The sequence below is a fragment of the Vigna umbellata genome, chromosome 2 (genome assembly GCF_029865625.1).
Source record: "Vigna umbellata cultivar VRB3 chromosome 2, Vumbellata_1.0, whole genome shotgun sequence".
Classification (NCBI taxonomy): Eukaryota; Viridiplantae; Streptophyta; class Magnoliopsida; order Fabales; family Fabaceae; genus Vigna; species Vigna umbellata.
This window is the reverse complement of record NC_142166.1, coordinates 7,081,322-7,096,353: the sequence shown is the minus strand read 5'-3', so window position 1 is coordinate 7,096,353 and position 15,032 is coordinate 7,081,322. Positions and strand designations below refer to the sequence as shown.

Genomic DNA, 15,032 nt, shown 5'->3' with positions numbered 1-15,032 from the left:
TTTAAATGTTATCGATGAAAATAAATAGCTATTTGGAAGGAAAACAAATTGTGACATCGGATTGATTAATTATCCAAAATTGAGATCGGATTGATTAATTATCCAAAATGTTTTACATATTATCAAAAGCAAAAATTAAGAAAAAAATACGAAAATATTAAAATCAGAATTCATTGCCTTTATTTATCAAGTGTATTAAAATTTAAATAAGTTAAATATTTACAAGTTAGTAAATACAATAGAGAAAACATCTTAAAATTCAAAAATAATAAAGTTATTATTTTAAAATATGAATTGAAAGTAGCTTGTAAAAGATATCAATTAATAAGGTGAGCACCCTCTCCATTCGATAATTGAATCAAGTCGAATTTTTTATGTTAGACTTGAATTGTGAAAAAAAAAATTGTTGTTAGAAGTTGACTTATTTATTTAAGAAAACATAGTTAAAAACTTATGTTTGTGCTGCTAAAAAAATAAATTCTGTAATTTATCTCATTTATTATAGCTTAACTTTTTTTTATTTTTTGTAAAAAAATTAATTTATCAGCGTAACTTAGTAAGTATTTGAGTATAACACATTTAACTAATGATGAAAAAAACGTAATTATGAAAAATTCGAAAATTACAAACTATCTCATTTTCGTAATTAAAATATATATATAGATATATATATATATATATATATATATATATATATATATATATATATATATATATATATATATATATATATATATATATATCATTTACTATTACACATGATAAAGAAAAAAGCTTCGTCATCAATCTTTTGTCGAAAATTTATTTTTATGCTAAAGAAACTAATAGCGGTCTTATTTAGATAAATATAAATAATTTATTATTAAATTAAAAAAATTGAAAAAGTAAATTACTTAACAATCCTTAGTTTCAATTTTGAATGCTAAAAGTACGAGAGAAAAAGGGAAGTGGGACCCACAAAAAAAAAAAAGTAGTGCATGCAGAACTAAAGAAACGAAGACGTAATTTGTAATGGAAATCTGAAAAAACGTAAGAAAGTTTCTTGAAATTGGTAAGAAATGTTGTTCATCAGAGAAGTAGAAATCGAAGAAACTAACCGTTTGGCGTAAGATGTTATCATAGTTTTCGAAAGCTCACTCAATTTCTTGAATATTCTTGAAATCGAGAGATTGAAAAACCTTGGCATAGTAGCAGTGGAAGAACGAAGGAGAAGAGGGGTAGCATAACGACGCCGTTGAGGCGGGAGCCGGAGGAGGACGCGCCTGAGTTCCAGAAGGAGTCGACGGAGTGGCCAGCGGGGGGAGGAGGCGAGGGCGGGAGGCCGTCGCCGAAGAGAGAGTAGTCGAGGAAGGACTGGACGCCGTGGACGGCGAGGGAAGGGGTGGAGAAGAGGTCGGGGTGGGTGAGGGGAGTATGGTCGAGGGAGAAGTTGGCGGGGGAGTTGTCGGTGACGGAGATGGTTTTGGCGGCGAGGAGGGTAGGGAGGCGGGCGCGGCGGGGCAGGAGGAGGAGGTCGGAGAAGGGGAGGCGCTGGGGGACGACGTGATAGGGGAGTAGGAGGGGATCCGGCGGAGGACGGTCGAGGGCGGCGTCACGTGGGATGAAGAGGGTGGCGCTGAGCGGAAGGAGGGTGCCGTTGGCGGAGGAGAGGATGGAGACCCAGGCGCTGAAGTCGGTTGCACCTATAAGCGCATCGAGAATGTTGTTGATTTGTTGTGTTGGTGGAGAGGGTGTTGAAGATGTGGGGTCCACCATTATTAGAATGAGGATGAAGAAGATGAGGTTTTGCATGATTGTGAGGAAGATGGTGTTTCTTGGAAAAGAAGAAAGAATAAGGGTTTTTCATTAACCATTTAATCATATTTATCAATAAATCTCTGTTTAGTTCCCTTAACAAAAATGGAGCACTCAATTTGTGTATGTATTTCATTCTATTTTTTCCCACAAATAGTTAATACTTTTAGCAAGAATTAAATGCAACTTCTTAGATACTTCTTTATTTTTTCTATCCATCTTAGCAATTTTCCTTATAATATAAATTTATGGTAAAATCAAATGTAAGTTAAGGAAGTGAAATAATCATTCTAATTGAAAAATAATAATAAATGCCTAAAAAACTTTATCTACCTTTTTCTTTCTTATTTTTCTCTACTGTATCTGTTTTTATCACTTATATAATTATATTTCAATGAACGTACTCGAGTGTCTTTTCTTTTATTTTCTAAGGGATGGATTGAGTTCATTTTGGTATTTAGTTTTTTTAACTACTTTCTATATACCTACACTTATATAAAGAACGATTTTTTATATACTCTTTTTTATGTTCACTTCCTTTTTTTTCTTTTTATTTAAATTCAGCTGACTTTTTAAATTTAACTGTTTTTTTTTAATTTAACTATTTTTAAAAATTAAATATATAAAAGTCATCTATTAAATAAATAAAAATTATTTACAGAATAAATAAAAATTATCTATAATTAAATTGTAAAAATTATTTATATTTATTTTTATAATTATAATTTTATTATTTTTGTTATAGAAAAATAACACATGCATTACATAAATAGAATGTTAATTTTTAATGTGTTAACTTCATTTCAGGACGTTATAACTTTATTTGTCGATTAAGAATTGGTAGAAATGTAAAGATGGGTTGAAGTTATGGGTAAACTCGCTTAACCTATTGAAATATGACAAGGTTGAATTAGCTTTCAACTTAAATAACCATACTCACATAATTCATCAAATCAAAGAGTTAAGAAAAGCTTGAATTAGATTAATCTAACATATTGTATTCTTCCATATATTATTTAGCTAAACACGTTCAGCTATACATTGTTTTGTCTTCCAAAAAGACTAATAGTTACCAATTAGACCTTATTAAAACTTAGAACAAAAACAAACTAAATTTTATTAATTGAATAACCCAAAACATAATTTGATCAATCAATTTTGCAAAGGATTGAATTATTATTTAAACAAACTAATCACTTAAAAACTCTGTAAGAAAGGTGACACATCTCATCATTGATTGAATTCACATCAATTACTTTCTCTAATAAAATATGAGATTTAAAGTTTCAATTTATAAATTCATCTTAGTATTGTAATTAAATGATTTAATCTTTCTATCAGATTAAATCTATTAAAGTGAGATTGAGTGGTCAGATGTCTAATTTGAAGTATTAACATCACACGTATAAATAAAAAAACATGTGACAAAAAAAATAGCTCTCCTCTTATTACCTGCACTGCATTACACGCAAGAAAACAAAATATTTTTATACAAAAACCAATATATACTGATCAATTCAATTTACTCGTCAAATTGAAATAGGTTCATCAACACTCCTATAAATAAACACATATAAGAACACAACCAGAGTTTAAGTCAGATCGTCTTCATCGAGGTCATCTTCTTCAGCAGCATTCTTAGCCTTTAATGCATTCACGTCACCTGTTGGAAGTTTCCTCGCAAGCCTAATGATCTGCAGACAATGCACTCCAAAGTGTCATGAAAAGATAAGTCCACATATATAAACTCCATCAATAAAAGTAATAGCATCAGTAGCTACTGGTTAAAGAATTGTGTATGTCGCATAAAATTTGCAAGCAGTTGATAATGGCAAAAATAGGATGTCAAACAAGGGGCAGGTTAAAAAAAGAGGACAGGTGAAAGCATAGAAAGAAACAACAACAGCTGAAACCATGAGAAGCTTCATGAAAAGTAATGTTTTCTTGTTATCAAGATGGCCACTGAACTGACAGATTGTGTGAACCAGTACGAGAAGAAATGTTGAACTGAGTCATCATCAAAGTAGTTTACAGATGCATTGTGCTCCATGGGCTATAGGAGGATACAGATAGAGTGAAGAAAGAAACAATGTTCAGGACGTACAATAAATAAACTGAGGAGACTCAGGTTGTATGTCAAGAACCGAGGCACCTTGGAACATAGGACGGCCGTATTCCTCAGAATTGCGAGAGTAGAGTTTACAAAAAAAAAAACTCTGGAGCCAAGCCAGGAGTTTTCAGAATAGACAACAGGTATCAGCTGTTTCCCCCATACATTTACTTTGGCTCTGGAACCTGGTTGATATAAAACTAGTTGTCTAACGACATACTGTTTCCACGAATTACTTTGGATCTGGTATCAGCTGTTTCCCCCATACATTTACTTTGGCCCTTTTACAATTTACTTTGGATCTGGTAATTTGGTTATGCTATCAAACAAGTCTAACGACATACTGTTTCCACGAATTATACATTCAAGGGTTAAGAGATTTTAAGCAAAGTAATGTACGGGGCAACAAGATCATCAAGTTACTATAGCAGGTAACCCTTGAAACCAACCGGAAAATAAAAAAACTGGATTAAATCTGGGATTTATTTAATTTATGGATTCAATAAAAGGAAAACCTAGCATCAAGACAACAAGCCCTCAAGTTTCTACGGCTAGATTGTATTCATTATGTTTTACATTCACTTAACTCTTGTTCCATAAGAACTCATGTACTAAATCACTTACCACATGGTCAAGATGTGAAATACCACTCGACTGAGCAATACGTTTGATTTCTTCAACATCTCCATCTGTGTAGGCAGCAAGTAGCTTGCTAGCACAACGATTCTGGTCACTTCTGAGAAAAGCATCAACCCTAGAGACACCACAAACATTTATTATGCCCTTTAGTCATCTATTTAAAAAGGTCTCCATTTTTTAAAAGCAGAAACTTTACCGTGAGTTATGCTAGGAACTAGAAAAACTTAGTGGAAATAAAAAGAAAAAAAAAAAACAATAGCAGGGACACCAACAAAAACAATGATGACAAATTCAAAGCTATAATGATCCATATCACACTGTTTTGAGTTTGCAGCCACTTAGCAGAATTACAAGGAGTCAGAAACTTACTGAGAACAGTCATTATAGCACTTCTCAGCTTGCTTAAAGTCATCAGCATAAAGGTAGATAACAATTGCACTGAGATACGCCTGCAATATGACAAGGAACATGAGAAGTTTATCACAAATTAATACATTAGAAATTCTGCCTTCTACTGTCTGACACAACTCTCTTATTTCTAGCCTTGGACCTGGCCACATAAACATGTGGAATAAAACCAAGCACAACAGGAAGAGTTTCAAAGAAATAATTTAGTCAACAATATTCAAACAAAGGAAGCTAATCCATTGCCTTCAACTTGCATCAAAGTTTCCAAGTGCTAATTTGTATGTTCTTAATACAAGCAGAATGATGAATTACAGTGCCCGCTGCTCTGATTCTAGATATTTATAATACATCATGCAGTGCAGTTCTGGAGAATCTAAAAGATTATAACAATGCTAAGCACATTTCATGGTAGAGTATAACTGTGTCCAGACTAAGGAACATGAAATTTAGCCTCAGATTTTATTAGTGAAAGGATTAACTTGGAGAGGTGAACCTAAAAAGAAACACAATGCATGCAATCTAAACATCAGCTATTAGTCCAAAACCAACTTGGTGTAAAAAATTTAAAATATTATTTTACTTAGCTTGTTTTCAGTCTTCTTTTTTGTTTCCCTTTAAGGTTCATTTGACCCAATTTTTTGACGTTAAATCTACTTTTAAGTTCTCTAAAAATTGTTTGACAAACTTTTAAGGCTGTCTAACTTCTTTTAGATTTTGTTCACTTGAATGGATTTGGGGGAGAGTGATTGAATGAATTTGAGAGGATTTGAAAATATTTTTTTTTTTTTGTTTATTTAAATGGATTTGGAGGTAGGTGAGAGAGGATTTGGAAATAATTTTGTTTAATCTGTCACATCAATCAAATCCTATATTAATTCTCATAAACGTTGCTTCCAAATTCACTTTCACTTACATCCAAATTCACTCAAATAAACAACAACAAAATTTATCTTCAAATCCTCTCAAATCCACTCAATCACCTCTCCCAAATCCATTCAAGTGAACAAAGGGTTAAGGAGGAAAAATGCCAGCTAAACACACTCTTAAACTTTATTTCGGTTGTCTTCTTTTTCTCTCAAGGATTTCTCATTCTCATACTTACAAGGTTCCAGCATATCTGTTCAGAAGGCCTCTCTATTACCAGTTATTTTCTTTTTGAAATCTCTGATGATAAGATATGATTTATGATACAGAATACAAGAATAAAAATATTCCAAACCTTGCTCTGGCTATTGGTAGCATTACACTTGTCAGCTGCCAAGCCCAATCTCAACATGAAAGATGCTGCATCTGTATATCTGTGCATTAAGAAAACAAACCCAACAAAATATGCAAGTCAAAATAGAAGAATTGAAATGTTCAGAATTTGCACTAATGAAAACAATCTCTGTATTAACATTATGCAAAAAGCATCAATTTAGCTTCCAAAAGTAGTGGTTTCTGCCTAACTGGTTGACATATTTCTTTTTATACAAAGAAAAAAAGAGAAGGTTTTCTATAAGAATCCCTCCTGGGATGAAAAAAGGGGAAAATCAACCAATAGAGTTTCCCAATCCCTATCTATAAGGGACGCCCCTATTAGAAGATCACAAACTTTACATCAACTCGAAACCAAATGACTAATCTTCTCCTAGAGAAATTACTCATTCAAAGAAATCTCGATAAAAGATGTGCACACACATAGCCAACTGCCCCAAACATTAGCATAAATTTCATATTTACCCAAAAAATTGCTTCTTTACTTCTACCAAAACAAGAAAAGGTAATTAACAAGAGCTGGTCCAAGAATCTAGAGCTCATCCTAAACTCCAAAAAACTCAAAGTGCCAAAAGAAGTGTTGAACAAAGAAACAACTATAGGAAAGAGAAAAACAATATGCAAGTGCATAAAGAAAACAATAAGCTTAAGGTAGGAAGAAAAGCGTGTTGTGACCTCCTTTGAATGCAAGATAACACTTGAGAATTAAACTGTAAAATAATTCTAGAGGGCTTGATTGATCCCTCTCATAATCTTCTATTTATAAGAATAAATCGATACAAAAGTACATGATAAATAGGGTAATCCTAGACACAATATAATCATGATAAATAGGATAATCCTAGACACAATATAATCATGATAAATAGGGTAACCCTTGAAACAATATAATCATGATAAATTAGGATAAATATCCTAATAATAACCATTCAACTCTTTCATAAACTATTTTTACATCCCAATAGTAAGTTGTGGGTGTCATATGTGCTTGGTGTGTTAAACAAACTTCTAGTCTTCTTGATTTCCTGTTTTTCATGTTATTTTAGTAAATGTCTTAGAATAGATATTGATTACTTGTTTCAGTTGGGTGTGAATTCAAAAAGTAGAGGTGGCCCTCAGCTTAGTTGAAACCAGAGTCTATCTTGTGAAAAATCTTCACGTCTCACAAGTTTTTTTTTTGTGATAAAATGTCTTCATTCTAGACAGATTTAGAATTCAGTCATAATAAGTCTTCTTTCAATCAGTGATTTTTAGAATGAAGAATTTGAGAAGACAAACATTTTGTTTAATTTGCACTCTGCAATACATTTTGAGGTATCACCAAAACCAACCACCGTAGAATTCCTAAGTAAGCTTTTCCCTTCTATTTAGTTTAACATCATCTCAGCAGTCAACTGTTATCAAGAACAAAGTGCTTTCTTGGCTACAAATTTATCATTCGTTAGTCTAAAATTTGTGTTGTTCCTTCCCGAATATACAATGAAGTCCTTAAGCCTCCAATTACTAACTCGGCATTGCAATTCACAGCACCCAAACTGGCAAATTGTCCCCATTATGGTCCTTTATCATCACATCATTGCTAGAAAGTGATTGGAAGCCTTACATACTTAGAAACTCCAATTCACCAGCTCTCCAAACCCCAACTTTTGGGCCTTAAATTATTTATCATTCTATTTCAATTTGATTACAACATCTCAATCACATTTATAATACATCACATGCAACAAGTTGAACATTAATAGGCATGAAATTAACAGAATGTAAATATAAACATTTCTGCAGGATAATGACATTTATGGACATGGTAGATAAAGCAGATGCAAAGAGCCTTTTACTTAAGGATCTTGTAGAGTAGGCTCCTCGTTCAATAAAATAGTAAACTCGTTACAATGTGCTTTTTAAGAGTCAACTATAATATTCAACTTATGCTGTGTCAGCAATGCCAACATACAAAAGTAAAACAAATCAATGGAAAAACAGTGGAAGATAAGTTTCCTTCATACTCTAAGTACCATAAAAATGTAATGCCTCAACTTTTAAGTTCTAATAAAACTTACTTTTGAAGTTTTATATAAACATTAGCAGCAGCACGATATAGGTCAAAGGCCATTTGTTCTCTTCCATCGTCTTCAAGAGCTGTACAAGCATCTGTATATAGCTGAATCGCTTCTTCAGGCATGCTATCTTCCAAAGCACTACAGAGAATGGGGAAGGTATTATGAAATGTATTGATAGTGATGAAATGATATATATAGACAGTCATACAGTATTGTATATACAGACGTAATATATGCATTGATTAGTGTTTTTTTACATACACCATCTCCATTCTGCTGAACTGCAGTACATAATGAGATAAATATGATATGAAAGTCATTATGTGTTAAATTTAGCAGACTTGTACGCATGACTTCTAATATTTTCTATTGCCTCCAACTAAGGTTTTGCTTTCAGTAGTCATTCACTGAAAAAAACTATTGATGTCAACTCTTCCTTAATAGAAAGATAAGGTATTAAAGAGAAAAGGGGAAGGAACATGGCTATGATTAAAACAGAAGGAAACATGTTGAGAACTTGAAAAAATCATGAAAGTAGAACCAATATCATATCTGAAATGGAAGCCCTTTAGACACAGTCACAGCAGCTCACCAAAGAGAGGCCACATAAAAATTCATCCCAAAGCAATCCAGATGGGATAGAAGCAGATTTTCAAAAGTGACTAACGCTTTATGAATTAAACATTTTTAGCCTTCTATATAAACAACTAAAAAAATGTATCAAAGGACTCTAAAATACACACTATCTTAGAAAGTAAACTTTATGTATACCTCAACATCGCAAAACCAACTTGTGAGATAAGATTTGCATTCACTTATATAATATAATTTGCTCATATTTCTGGGGAATGTGGAACCTCCAACACATCTTCTTACACAGAAAACTAAACATCTCAAGCATAGGACTACATATTTGTCAATGGTCTAACAATAGGCACAACAGACGTTGCTAGAACAGGCTGTAATATCATATTTAAAAGTGGATTTTATGTTTAACTCAGTCTCATAAAACCAACTTAAAAAGTGATACTTGCTCCCACTTATATAACTATGTAAGAAAATAAAGAATTTACCAATAACAATCACACCGATTACGTTTTCATCTCCTTTATTTATGATGATCAAACTCTTTGAAATAAAGAAATAAATATGTTAAAAATATTTTCTCTTAATCACTATGGAGATGTTGAGGATATTTTTATCTTCATAATCCGCTATTTACATCACACTACAACAATGTTTTAGCTTCCTATATCTTCACAAGGGATAGACGTAAGCTACTGTGTACCACTCATTAGGGCTTCCACATTATGAATTTCATAAGAAGTTGGTGGCAAGTTAGTTAACAATAATAAAAACAATAACAACTAAAATAAAGCATAGAATTTTGTTGCAAAGCAACGGGGTAAAGGAAACAATCTGTTTACCGGGCTGCCTTTGCAAGGGCATCTGATGCAGGTTGTGGTCTCCCACACTCCATGTACAATTCAGATGCCTTTCGATAGAAGTCCCCAACTTCCTGCCAATTACTTAGATCCTTTGCCAAAGCTGCGGCAGATTCCATGTGCTTAGCTGCATCCCAAGGTCTGGTTTACTTGTCAAGGAAAGACATAGAGACAGATTAACATAGTGAATCTAATAACACTCTATAGTATAGTAATATTTTTTTCTCCTTTATGGAACAAAAGGAAGAAGGAAACCATAAATCATATGATATAAGGATACGATGAAAGCATCTCTTGTCCTTTTGAAGCTTTCTCATATGCTATTTTGGCTTTCTCATGGTTCCTGGCAACTCGAAACCCATTAGCTGAAACAGAAAGAGTTTATCAGATTCCCATCAACCAATCTTGTCTCCAAAATTTCCTTTAGCACCAAGAATCAAATATTAAGGAAGCTTGAATACTTTACCTGCCTGCTCATAAAGAGCAGTAGCACTTTTCCAATCCGCACTCCACCTCGTGAGACTGAGTGTTGTTCTGCATTGAAAAATAAATATAAGGTAGCATACATGAAAAAAAAAACGTAAGTACAATGCCCTGGAATCAACGGGCTTAATCACAAATAAATCATATTGAGAATAAGAAGTACAGTGAAGTGAGAGCTTATTCATTCACACAACTTAAAAACAGAATCAAATTAATGAAATCCACAAGCACAAAGGCACTCGATCGATACCAATGTCATTACCAGTATGATTTCAACATCATTAGGACAAATCAACCTAAGAAACAGAAATTGTGTGCTGCTGTTAAAACAACTTGTTTCATAAAAATTAAAAAAAACATGGATTACATAAGATTGGTGCAGAGAAAACCCAGACGATTCAAAATTTAAACCTATCAGCAGCGAAATCGACAATGCATTTGAAAATGAAATTGCTAAATAGATTTGAAGAGAAAAGAAGGAAAAGAGAATGGAAAGAGAAGATGAACATACAGCTTATCAGCTTTGGCTAGCAACTTGTTGGGATCAGAAGCCGCCATGGTTGGTCGATTGCGTGCTTGTGTGCGTCTTCTGCAGTCCCTCCGATTCAAGTGTGCGAGCGAACTCACCCTGCTAACACGCTTCTTTGGGTCCACCCACAACTTACCACGTGGCTCGTAATTAAATAAACAAAAATAAAATATTGAGCTCTTCGGTCCTGTAACAGTTTAACAAATTTCATGCAGAAAAAGAAAAATTTAACAAATTTTGTTAAGACAATTTAACCAATTAAAATATTTAATTATTACTATTTCATTCTTTGAATGTGTAAGTTAATGAGAATATAAAAGAACCGAAATAATATGATTTAGTACTTGTTGTGTAAGAAGAATAATTGATTTCTAAACTTTACAATTCATCCTCGTATCCACCGTACTAAAATATAAATTAGTGCCAAAGTAGATGTCAAACATTACAATTTAATGACAAAATGATTTCCAAGAATTTAACAATGAGATACACTTTTAAGGACTAAATCAAATTTGTTGAATTTTTAAAATCTAATATACCACCAGTTTGTATATTTAGACGGTGATTTATTATTTATTATTTTACATTATTATTTAATTAACAAGTAAGCTGGACTTACGTGATAAAAAAAGATTTAATTTTACAGTAAGTTAGATTTATTATATCATGATAGGTTTTCGCTATCAATACTTGTCATAAAAAGTTTTGGATACATTAGTAATTGACAAACTATGAGAATTATATTTATGTAATATTTTTTATAAAAATAAAATTCAAAATTACATTATAGTTTACATAAATTATAAGAATTAAATATGTTTTTATTCTTTAACATTCAATAAAAATTACAATTAGTTCTTTTTAAAATTTTGAACTAATCTAGTTTTTTACATGAATTTAACCTTTTTAACCAAATTTTATTAAATTTATTTTAAGTTTTAAATGTGTTCAACTAATATTGAAAAAAAAATGTATCAAACAATATAATAGAGATGTTATTTTTCTTTTTAACCCCAAGGGAAGTTTTTCTAAAACTCCTACCCTAAAATTATATGAAATATTATTATGAAATGTTTTTGAAACATCAAATAAATTTAACAAAAATTTATTAAAATAATTAAATTCACACATCTTTAAAGTTGAGGGACTGACTTGGATCAAAATTTTAAAAATGAATTAATTTCAATTTTCACTTAAAAATAAAAGAACAAAAACATATTTAATCTAAATTATAATTAACCCTTACAATAATAATATTTGTAATAATAATAATAATAATAATAATAATAGTTTTTTAACTTAATTTCTACTAATCCCATTTTATTTCAGTATATTTTTATCAATTTTAACTTTTTTAATTATTCACATTTTATTTTAACATAATTTACACTAATTATATTTTATTTTAAATTATTTTTTATGAACAAAGAAAAAATGATAATCATCTAAATTTTTTAATTTATCAAACTCATCACATAATTCATTAACTTTCATATATATTTTCTCCCATTTTCTTTGTTTCTTATCATATTTTTCTTAATCCAAACTTACTTTTACCTTTTTCTCCTTTCAAATTTATTTTTCTAAACTTATCTTTAGAAATAAACTATACTTAACTTGTAAGATCTCAGATTATACAGAAGCATATAACATAGTAAGTCCACATTTAAATAAAAGAGAATAGTTAGAGTAGACTGTAAATAAAGTAGTTAAGCTTACAGTCATCCCAGAATGAGGCATAATTTAAAACTTAAACGCAAGTATAGTGTTTCAAAAGGATAGGGATCACCGGAAAAATCCTTAACAACTAAATAGTAATTCAAAATATAAGAAATACTAAGAGAGTCCTAAGGAGACTAAGCCGCAGCATCGCCTTCCTCCAAAGCCTGCTCCAGAGGCACCTCATCCATCTCTGCTCACATCCAAGTGGATGATCATTGCAAAAGAAAGCATACCCAAACAAACACAAACACACAAGCAAGGGTGAGCCAGATATAAAAATCATGTTATAACAGTCATAGGCAACATGCAAGTAAAGGCGAATATACTATACTATACAAACATGATTGTTGCACTTAAACTTGTCTTGTCCGGACTTAGAATGATTGTCGAGCTATGGCGGGTTATGCACTTGTAGTGGCTTCTACTGCTTTGCAAAGCCATTGTCAATGGGTTTCACCCTACCACACTCATGAGGTTAATCCGTTATCATTCACCTTGGGCCATACTGGAAGCACCCAAGACTAGAGGCTACTCCTCACCACATGGTTCAGTCCTCCCTACTTGAGAATGAAGGACCATTTGAGCGTCAGGAAAACCCCCAAGACTGAGCTACCATGCAAATCATTCTAAACACACTGAAAGGGCACCACCATGTATCCCCCTTGAGGATCATGAAATTACGTCCAGTACTAATATTTTCCACTTTAACACCAACATGTTAACGCATACATAAACCCTTAAAGCAACTAGAACAATTAAGTAATATGGCATACTGGGATAAATAGGAATATAGGCCGAACAGAAAACAGCAACCCATAATGGGCAAGATCGAACACCCTGTGAATGGTGGAGACCGAACGGTATCTCACTTCCCAAAGGACAGGACCGAACGGTCCATAAATGGTAAGACTGAGGAGTGACCGAACACTATTCAGGACCGCTCACTAAGAGAGACCGAACGCTACCTGAGACTGAACGCTACTTAAGAGACCATCCACTAAGACCAAACGCTACCAAGACCACCCACTAAGACCGTACGCTACTTAAGAGACCAAACTCTCTTTAAGAGACCGAACGCTACCTGAGACCATCCACTAAGACCGAACGCTCAACAAGACAGAGCACTAAGGTCGAACTCCACTTAAGACCGAACGCTAAGACCGAACACTCAACAAGACAGATCACTAAGGTGAACTCCACTTAAGACCGAACGCTAAGACCGAAAGCTCAACAAGGCAGATCACTAAGACCGAACTCCACCTCAGGCCGAACGCTAAGACAGACGCTAAGACCGAACGCTCAACAAGATGGAGTACTAAGACCGAACGCTATTTCGACTAAATCGCTAAGATCGAACGCTCAACAAGGCAGATCACTAAGGCTGAACTCCACCTCAGACCGAACGCTAAGACAGACGCTAAGACCGAACGCTCAACAAGACGGAGTACTAAGACCGAACGTTATTTCGACTAAATCGCTAAGACCGAACGCTCAGCAAGACAGATCACTAAGGTCGAACTCCACCTCAGACCGAACGCTAAGACAGGCGCTAAGACCGAACGCTCAACAAGACGGAGTACTAAGACTGAACGCTATTTCGACTGAATCGCTAAGATCGAACGCTCAGCAAGACAGATCACTAAGGTCAAACTCCACCTCAAACCGAACGCTAAGACAGACGCTAAGACCGAACGCTCAACAAGACAGAGCACTAAGGCCGAACTCCACCTTAGACCGAACGCTAAGACATACGCTAAGACCGAACGCTCAACAAGACAGAGTACTAAGACCGAACGCTATTACGACCGAACGCTAAGACCGAACGGTTATTAGTTGCGAAACTGCATAATTCTGCAGAATTATGAACAACACCTAACCCAACTATTCCTAACCATTTTTATTAACTTCTAACACCCTTAATTATTGTTTTATACTTGACTAAACTCATCTAAATGGTTCTGAACATTCCTACTACCATTCTAAAGTGATTAAGATCTAGTTTTGTTTTTTGAACATCAATTTTCACAACTTAAGGACCCAATTTCGATTTTTACCACTTCTAACATGTTCTAGTCCATTTTTATGATCCTAACAGGTCACAAATGACTTGCCTAAGATGTCCCCACAGCCCAATTGTGCCTAGAACCCCTACTTCCCAAAACCACTACCTCACTTCCTCTCAAGTGACCCCAAAACACTACCAGTTTACTCAAAACAGTGCATACATCAAACATATCAATCTCAAATATCACCTCAGCCCAACCAAATCCACAGTCACAAATTTCCAGCATACAGTTCATACAGCAAATCTCAGAAACACAATTTCAACCCAAACAACATAATTGCACGGAGATCAGCACATTTGCACATTTAATAATAATAAACTTTAAGAAAACCTAGCTCCCCTTACCTTGAAATTTCTTTGCTCAGCTCTAAGACCCGCAACTCCAGTACCCCACACGCGAATAATCTAGACAACACCCTACAACCCGCAATGCGGTGATCAAGAACAGCTCTTAGAGCTAGAATGAACGGAGGAAAACGTAAAGGAGTGTACACTAGGCACATGCAACTTGCCCTAGGTCCCA

General features: G+C 33.6%; 2 protein-coding genes across 2 annotated transcripts; both read right to left on the bottom strand.

Moving 5' to 3' along the window:
* Positions 1–1,002: 1,002 nt before the first annotated feature.
* Positions 1,003–1,841, bottom strand: LOC148203288 (FAS1 domain-containing protein SELMODRAFT_448915-like). The gene has a single exon (XM_088105905.1). The coding sequence runs from the start codon at positions 1,789–1,791 to the stop codon at positions 1,138–1,140; it is 654 nt and encodes a 217-aa protein (XP_087962031.1). The 5' UTR covers positions 1,792–1,841; the 3' UTR covers positions 1,003–1,137.
* A 1,375-nt stretch (positions 1,842–3,216) lies between these two features.
* LOC148203287 (gamma-soluble NSF attachment protein-like) lies at positions 3,217–10,859 on the bottom strand. Its single transcript, XM_088105938.1, has 9 exons — positions 10,705–10,859; positions 10,177–10,244; positions 9,991–10,075; positions 9,693–9,851; positions 8,266–8,403; positions 6,171–6,249; positions 4,913–4,992; positions 4,529–4,658; positions 3,217–3,488 (listed from the first exon to the last, which is right to left on the bottom strand). The coding sequence occupies exons 1-9, from the start codon at positions 10,749–10,751 to the stop codon at positions 3,387–3,389; spliced, it is 888 nt and encodes a 295-aa protein (XP_087962064.1). The 5' UTR covers positions 10,752–10,859; the 3' UTR covers positions 3,217–3,386.
* Positions 10,860–15,032: the final 4,173 nt, after the last annotated feature.

Bases quoted from the DNA above. Each gene is read 5' to 3' on its own strand.
- LOC148203288 (XM_088105905.1), bottom strand. From the start codon at position 1,791: ATGCAAAACCTCATCTTCTTCATCCTCATTCTAATAATGGTGGACCCC.
- LOC148203287 (XM_088105938.1), bottom strand. From the start codon at position 10,751: ATGGCGGCTTCTGATCCCAACAAGTTGCTAGCCAAAGCTGATAAGCT. The intron at 9,852-9,990 runs GTATCCTTATAT...CAAGTAAACCAG, and splicing joins GGACAAGAGATGCTTTCATC to ACCTTGGGATGCAGCTAAGC. The intron at 4,993-6,170 runs GTTTGGAATATT...GTCATATTGCAG, and splicing joins CTACCAATAGCCAGAGCAAG to GCGTATCTCAGTGCAATTGT.